The sequence below is a fragment of the Pecten maximus genome, chromosome 17, assembly GCF_902652985.1.
Source record: "Pecten maximus chromosome 17, xPecMax1.1, whole genome shotgun sequence".
Lineage (NCBI taxonomy): Eukaryota > Metazoa > Mollusca > Bivalvia > Pectinida > Pectinidae > Pecten > Pecten maximus.
In genome coordinates this window covers 27,160,475-27,169,001 of record NC_047031.1, presented here as the reverse complement: position 1 = coordinate 27,169,001, position 8,527 = coordinate 27,160,475, and the positions used below count along the sequence as shown (strand labels likewise).

Sequence of the window (8,527 nt, the reverse complement as noted above, 5' to 3'; positions counted from 1 at the left end):
AGATCATACGCAATGGGTGATGCTGTATATGTTCTAGATACAGCTACAGTCAAGGGAAGATGCAGTAAACTGTCCCCAACCTGGAAAGGACCCGCATTAGTGGTACGTAAACTCACTGATTACGTCTACGAAGTAATGCTCAGGAAGAAACTTGTAACGATTAACCATGATCGTCTCAAGCTTTGCAAAGATAGAGATCTACCGGCCTGGGCTGTGTTCGAATGGGTGACACGAGTAACCCGAAAGACCCAGACAGTCAATCGAACGCGTCGGGTTGGTCGTCTCGGGTTGGGGTCATAGTTCAAGAGTGTGCTCCCCGTTTTACCGGGATCAATCGAGTTCAAGATGGCGTCCGTGGTGCGCGAAAAGTAAGTATACAAAGTGATCAATTGCATAGGCATCATCATTTCATAAATTTATAAGCAATTATTAAGGTTAATCAACGGATTATGTAAAAATATGATATTATGAGGTAAATTGTCAGTGACATTTCGTCGTAATTAACGAATATACAGTAGTCGGGTGCCACACGTGCACCAGTGACAGGAGATCAGGGGGCCCTTCCTGATTATTAGGGGTCTGGCCCCGGTCTTACATTAATGTCAATGCCTGCTGTTAATAAACTTCTTATTACATGTATATTGGTTTTCTGGACGTATTTTGCCATGGAACCCCAGGTCAGAACACGGGAACTGACTGACTGGTCACTCTGTCTACATAATGGCCGAAATGAAATAAATATAATTTTGATTTGATTGATTCTTATTTAACATTATTGTTTCCAGGGTTATAAATGTGACCATGGATGGAAAAAAATACAGCGTCTCGGTACCAGAGGCATTTGTAGCCAGGTTGAACTCAACAGGTAAACGATTCTAAAAAAAAGGACTTTGTTTCATAATAAATACACAATATTTTATGATTTTATGATACATATTGAAAAATATTTAATTATGTCATATGTATCCTCAGGCCCCTATATACAACACTACATTGCACAAATAATGCTAAACTATCTACAATGTAGTGTAAGAGAACTAATCAACCTGCTGTGGACACCAGTACACTCGTTAACATTTTCCCTGTATTATGACTGACTATACACAGTAAACCACAGGGTTTCATACCAAGTTAAATGGTATTTTATAAAGAACCAGCCGTTAACTCAATGCACAATTGGTTAAAATGGCCATTTAGACATGCTTCCATGGACGTACATTCCAATATAATATTAATATTTACCCTGAAGGAATTATTCAACTCCAGGGTCTGACCTCCAGATCACTTACAATTATTAAACCATGTGTCTAGAATTCACAAGAGTCCAGGTTTGAATCGTGGTCTGGTCTGGTCCTGTTGTATCTTCTCTCTCCTGATTTATGCCGACAGCAATTCATAGAATTTATTGGTACCTGACTGAGGAAGACCTAGTCCAAGTTTCCTCTGGCCCTAACACTAGACGTAAATTCACGTAATAGACATTTTGACAGATGTCTGTCCATCCGAATATCCTGTGTACATCTGTTGTGAATTCCAGTAGGACCATGTTGATGAGGGATATAAATCAGAAATCAGACTATTTAGCTTATGTTTAAAGGAACATGTCCCTTTCATATATTGTAACGTCAACAAAATACAAATACATGTACTTCATCGTTCACGGTTTGTTAATTTTTTTTCTATAAATATATTATATAACATTAATTTTCTTCATTTCAGATCAAGAAGTGAAAAGGGATGCTCAGCAAGAGCTTGTTCTGCTTATGAGAAATGCTGATGCAATTTCTGGTAAGTTCCAATATTAACAGCTGTCATAATGATCAATCGACAATGGGATTAAGTCATTTGTACTTATATGTGATCCATTAGATATTGATAACCTTTAATGTTCTTTGTTTTTGTTACAGATACAAATCAAAACAGTTTGGATAACAGCAAGGAAATCGAAGAAAGCAGTGAAACAGGTACTAGGTCAAAAGAAAACAGAATTGTGTTTTCCTTTCCCAACCTACCTTACTTTGTTGTTTAATTTGTTTTTAGCTCACCTGGTCCGTTTTGGTCCTTTTGGCCCCCACCCTATTATACCCAGGAATTATAAAAAAATGGAATTATCTCCTATAATCACTGTTGGACCAGAACTTTGCAAATTAGGCATATAAACACATTTATGGAAAGTAAGAAAATATTAAATCGTGTATAAAGCATTGAAATTTATTTTTGCGTAGAAGTGGATGGGGGGTTGGAGGTACTGTTGGCAGCGTATCGGTCTTTCAGCATATCTTTGGTCGGACATTTGTCCAATAAGTAATATTGTTAACTCTTCAACTGATTTTTAATAGGAAATTTTGTACTCAGGTATTTGTGTTCGAGATTTTTTTTTATTAGTCTCCTATCAAGAACCAGACGGGACTATAGTTTTGTTTGTGTCCTTCTGTGTGTCTTTTTGTACTCATCTTGTACGAACTATATCTCCTATGCTACTTGTCACAGGAACTTCTTAGTGTTCATCTGTGTTAGGAAGTGTGTCATGTATCAAAATTAGGTAGGTCACACTACCGTAAATTTTGACCTACATCAAAGAAAAAGTTAGTTTAGGTCAAATCTGCTACACAACTCGTCACTTCAAGTTTGGGTATGGGTTCAGATTCATAACCTACCGAAAACAGTGATATTTCTGAATTTGTTTATATAAATACCATCAAATGCAGTTTAATATTTAATTGTTGAATACAGTGGTTATGTCAAAAATACAGTGTGTAGAATTAATTCCTACATATTAAAAAATTCATCATCTGTACATTCTTGGCATGATATGATTTCCAATGGATGTCTGTAATTTGCTGATTTTTGTTTGTTTTATATTTCAATAATGAACTTTTTCTCTTGTGTGTACATTACAGATCCTCCATTGGCCAAGTCATGGCGAGAAGATGAAGCTAGGGCCCTGCTTCTCCATCGCATTAGCATGGATGGAGAATTTAGGTCCATGAAAACACACAAAAGCTTGTGGAAGCAGATTTCCACAATGCTTAAAGAACAAAATATTACTGCGACTCCAGATCAATGTGACAACAAGTTTAAGGCTATGAAAAAAGACTACAAGTCTGCCAAAGACCACAACAATAAGAGTGGTAATGGAACGAAGACTTGCCGTTTTTTTTTAGGAGTTTGATCAGCTGTACGGCTGTAGAGCAGGAACTACCCCAGAGGCTACATTGTGTAGTCTTTCTGTCGATGACACCTCTACAAGTACACCACAGAGGAAAAAGACGAGGAAAAGGCCAGCAGCATCCTCAACAAGTGTCTTGGAGCAAATTGAAAAAAGGCAAGAGGAAAGAATGAAAGTATTAAAGTCGATGCATGACGATAAAGTCAAACTTTTGGAGAGATTTTTGAAAGTACTTGAAAAGCCAGATTTATCATAGATTGTTCAATTGGACCCAAGTGATGGTGGGTTATTCAAATCGCCTGTCGTCCGTGGTCCATCCATCCCTAAAATGATGTTAACAAAATTCCAAGGTCAAGGTCATTGGGTTCACAGGTCAATTAAACAAGGCATCATGTTAATAAAGTTAAAGATCACTGGATCACAAGGGTCAGGGTCATTTTAGTTCAAAGGTCAAGAAAAAAGTGGATTCCTTCATTATGACCTTAACTCGTAGTGGGAGAGGTATTTTAAGTCAATAAATAGAACAAATTAAAGCAAAAGAAACATTATATCATACTAAATGTATCATATATATTATAATATATAGTTTGCCTCTTGGCAATAGGTTTTTGAAAGTTAAAATGTCACATCTTTTAAAATCAAATGACTGGTTCTCTGATTCAATAATGATTATTGTCCAATACATGGGTTTTCACCTTGATGTTTCAGGTGTCTCAGTGATCTTCCAGCAGATGTTTTTGTTTCAATTTTGTGCTATTTGTCACCAGAAGACTGTTGTAACTTAGCCCAAACAAATAAGCACTTGAAACATATTATCTACAGAAGCCGAACACATTTACATGTTATGGCAGATGATCTTCTTATAGAAACACTGTTAGAAATTGAAGGTCTCGAGGTATTGAAAATAAATAAGGATTTTTTCAACAAGTTTTATAAATCCCAACACCTTGCAACCATTGCCAAAATATGTGAGGCTATCGAATTAGGAGCCCTTCAAAAATTGAAAAGAATAGAGTTTGTTGGAATAGAGGTTTTGTCATGTATGAATCTGCTGGCCAGTTATCTAGCTAGATTACCATTGTTGACGGCATACTCACAAACCCATACCTCATGCCTCGCACCAGCTCAAGTATTATTGTTTTTGAAAAACATTCCATCTTTAAGATTTATTGTTGGATCTGTCCTTGTCGCAGAGGAGGACAAGATTTGGTGGGCAAAACTACTAAATGAACTTGTAGGCCAAGTTACATTTGGCCACAGTATCATAGACACCATCCCTGCAAAAATGCTGTGTTGTGACAGAAGTGCATATAGTTGGCAGTGCCCTACTGGCATAACTAAAGATGTGCTTAGCACCTTCTTCCAGTAAGCACAGGTATGGGTGTCTGCAGACAATATTGGATGTGTCCTTTATGACCAGATTGCAATCTACTTTAATACAAATTTTAATTTCCATGTATATGTGTTAAATGGACATTCTAGTCATTTGAAAGTCATTATGATATTATTTACATAAAGTACAAGGTATGTGATTTGTTTTATTTTATGGTGAGTTTTGATGTTTTTGTTCAATTCACAAAAGTATTTGTTGCATTTACTACACTTTTTATGTAGTTTTTTTTTTACATTTTATTTTATTCCTGGTGTACCTACATTTTTATTTATCTCATTGTGCTAGGTAGGCATTATTACATGTATGACATTGTAAACAGACTACTTGTAATCCCCCAAAAGTGTAAGGTTAAAGAAAATTTATTACTTTGTTCTTTATGGCCAATTTTCTAATAGGATGTTTATCATTTTATTGTTGAAAAAGCAGAAACAATTTGTTTTGTTTGTGAAGATGATTTTTACATTATTTTTGTTTTTAAATAAATATGAACTTGTTGAAATATACAAATGTATGTGGATTGTTGTTTATAATTCTCTGTTGCACGACGTGTACCATATACTTCACACTTGGTTGTGTTTTTTTCCTCAATTTTTGAACTTATGCCGTGGCACGGTGTCTGCGTCAACTTTTCCATTTCAACAACTTCTTCTCAATAACCAAGAGCCTCAGGGACCTGATATTGGGCCTGTAGTATGTTTGAAGTGCTGCCAAGTTTGTTCAAATAAATCCTTTGACCTTGACTAACATTCAAGGTCACAGGTGTGCTCTGTTGTAACCAAAAGGCCCATATATAACAAGGTTGGATAGTATTGCACAGCAATACCAAGTCCCCTGCCTGCCCACTCAACCAATGAGAAGATGGCGGCCATTTTGAAAAATGTTTTTTGGAAAAAAACAAATGTGGGATGCACAACTACATGTTATACTGATCATGTATACCAAGTTTCATTAAAATCGGAGTAGTACTTTAGGAGGAGTTGTCCGGACAAGCCTCAACCAATGAGAAGCTGGCGGCCATTTTGAAAATTATTTTTTCTGAAAAAAAAAAAATGTGGGATGCACAACTACATGTTATACTGATCATGTATACCAAGTTTCATTAAAATCGGAGTAGTACTTTAGGAGGAGTTGTCCGGACAACTGTTGCATGACAGACAGACAGACGGACGGACTGACGGAGGGACTGACGGAAGGACGGACGGACGGACGGAGGGTAAACCTATAGTCCCCCCGTTTTTCAAACGGCAGGGGTCTAAAAAGGGGTAGATTTATATCGAGTCAAATTGGCAATTGCATAATGCATAGTAAATAAACAGAAAATACATGTCAGATATGTTTCACAGATTTCAGTAATGCTTTATTTTCACATATTAAATCTGAAACAGAATGTAGCATAATTGGTTCTATCTCAGTTGAGTATGAAGTTTCTTGGATGTATTGAATTAAACATTCACTCTTGTCCAGATAACAAATCAACAAGGTTATTTCTTTTTGACACACCAGCAGCTGTGTCTCTATACACAGCTGGGTAATTATTCACAACGTTGTTAATGATTGGATCCTCAAAATAATCATTCACTCCATCATCACAAAGGATGCAAAGATTGTGCAAAACACAGGCTGACATGATCAGGTCGCATACACTGGCTACGTCGCTGCAGTACACATCTCTGAGCCTTCTGAACCTGCTCTTCAAATGGCCAATTGCTCTCTCAACACTTTGCCGTACAGATGAAACTATGCGATTATATCGCTTCTGTGGCTGTGTCAATCTTCCAGTGTCCCTAAAGGGTGTCATCAATGATGTTGAAAGTGGATAAGCTCCATCACCTGAAATTTATTTGTACAATGCTATTATTAATTGTGTACTTTATAATTAATCTATTTTCAGATATTAATATACAGCCGATCAGATACTGTAAACATGGTTATTTACCGTGGGGGGTTAATTTCACGATTTCGATAGGTAAACAATACGCGTGGGGGTAAATTTTGCGATCATATACTGTACCTTCGCATTTTTATTTAGCGCATTACATGATATTCACGTGGGAGAATTTTTCGCTGTAAAGTAACATTCGCATAATTAGAGTAAATTTACCCTGCACGTAAATTTCCATATTTGCAGTAGTCGGAAACCCTTCGGACTAGATCATCAATCACTGTATAATTGCAAGGAAACAAAGAAACCAATATTGTTTCCCACATAATGATGGTTCTTTAAACTTTAAGGACCACACCATAACTGTTGATGAAGACATTTAAGAATTTTAAAACAGACCAAACAATTCAATAATCTTACCTATGATAAAGTTGTCTTGTCCAAGAATATCCCTTCTCACTAGTTTGTCATGCAACGGTGAATTGTGATACACTCTGGCATCATGTGTTGAACCAGGCCATCCAACATAACAGTCTGTGATGAGAAGTTGATCATCTACAACCAGCTGCAGTACAATAGATGGATATCCTTTGCAGTTGATGTAATCGGTATCGTCATTGGGAATCTGACTTAAACGAATATGTGTCCCATCGATAAAACCCACGACGTTAGGAAGACCAACACGCTCAGATATAGCTTCAGATATTAGGCCTTGGGTGCCAAAACCTGGCCACCTAATGATATGCTGGCGCATGCTGCACAATGCCTTTGAAACTCGTCGAATACATCTGTGGACGGTTGATGTTGACACACCAAACAAACGGCTAATTTCTCTAATACTGTCCTGATTGCTTATGTACCACAAATACACTAGCAGTTGTTTCCTTACCGGAAGTCCTTCCTTTCCACTTTCCCGTATTGTGTATTCAATAGCAGGCGTAAGCTCAGCAATAGGTCTTTCAAAAGTATTCTTACAAACACGAAAGTCACGTCGGAAGTCTGTCTCCGTGTATTGGGGTATCACTTCCTCTGCAAACCCAATAACTTTTGGGATAATTCTGCGGTTTGTACTTCCAACATTGACCAACACGAGTTCTTCGATCTCTTCTTCATCCATAATTGATAGTTCTTCTTCTATGTCCATGATATCATCAATAATTACCGGTAGTAAGCTCATGACCATGTTTCTGTCCGCCATGTTGTTTTCGCTCTACCCTCTTCCGGTCCGTTCGATTCGATACACGGGTTGTTAGATAGAGCGCATGTGCAAGCCACAACCCGAGTCACTGTAGAGTTGCTGAATCGAATACAACCCTGGTTACTAAAACAGCGCAAACACCATGTTAGCAACAGTGCTCAGGGTCAACCGGCTGTTGTCACAGCTGACAAAAGTTCTGTGTATGTCGTGGCCCTGACAACGGTGAACTCATGATACAGTGCGAGGAATGTAGGGAATGGTATCATGGGTCATGTGTGGGTGTAACCAGGGAACATGCAGAGTTAATTGATGTTTATCTCTGTCCTGAGTGTTTGCCAGGGAATAATTAGTGTGTTCTTCTTTCCTCAGAGATGTCTGACAGTCCTAACCCAAAGAGATCCTGGAAGCAGGGCCATCCCAGGTCAAAAACCCGGACGTCCAGATCGTCAGCGGGGATGCGCGGCCCTCAAAAGATCTCCCGACAGACTGTCAAGGATCTTCGACGCGAGGAGGAGTCAATCCTGCAGTGTGTCCGTCGAGTGACACAGGAGGGGACGTTGCTGGAGCCTACAGCATTTTATACATATGTAGTGTCTCTAGCCGCCCCTGAGTTGAAGGAAGCGGTTTGCCTCCAGTATGATCTGGCCCAGAGACGGACCGATAGACGATGGATCCACGAGACGAGGACCAACTGCAGCTACGATCTGCCAGATGAGTGGATTGAACAGCACCTGCCGTCCGTGGATGGAAGTCGTCTATCCAGACCCAGGAGGAAAGCCGCTGCTACGCCCAGGGAGCCGGCACCGGGGATGTGCAAAGACATCCGTCTTAAAACTGACCCGTCACTGTCGGTGTTCCGCGGCAACGCCGGTGAAGGAGGGCCAA

The 8,527-nt window shown here is 38.7% G+C and overlaps 2 protein-coding genes across 2 annotated transcripts; one reads left to right on the top strand and one right to left on the bottom strand.

Moving 5' to 3' along the window:
- Nucleotides 1–543: 543 nt before the first annotated feature.
- LOC117316019 (trihelix transcription factor GT-1-like) lies at nt 544–3,714 on the top strand. Its single transcript, XM_033870508.1, has 4 exons — nt 544–865; nt 1,720–1,788; nt 1,908–1,964; nt 2,901–3,714. Exons 1-4 carry the CDS (start codon nt 802–804, stop codon nt 3,170–3,172), a joined length of 462 nt encoding a protein of 153 aa, XP_033726399.1. The 5' UTR covers nt 544–801; the 3' UTR covers nt 3,173–3,714.
- Nucleotides 3,715–5,893: 2,179 nt separating this feature from the next.
- LOC117315686 (putative nuclease HARBI1) lies at nt 5,894–7,390 on the bottom strand. Its single transcript, XM_033869998.1, has 2 exons — nt 6,865–7,390; nt 5,894–6,392 (listed from the first exon to the last, which is right to left on the bottom strand). Exons 1-2 carry the CDS (start codon nt 7,196–7,198, stop codon nt 6,013–6,015), a joined length of 714 nt encoding a protein of 237 aa, XP_033725889.1. The 5' UTR covers nt 7,199–7,390; the 3' UTR covers nt 5,894–6,012.
- Nucleotides 7,391–8,527: the final 1,137 nt, after the last annotated feature.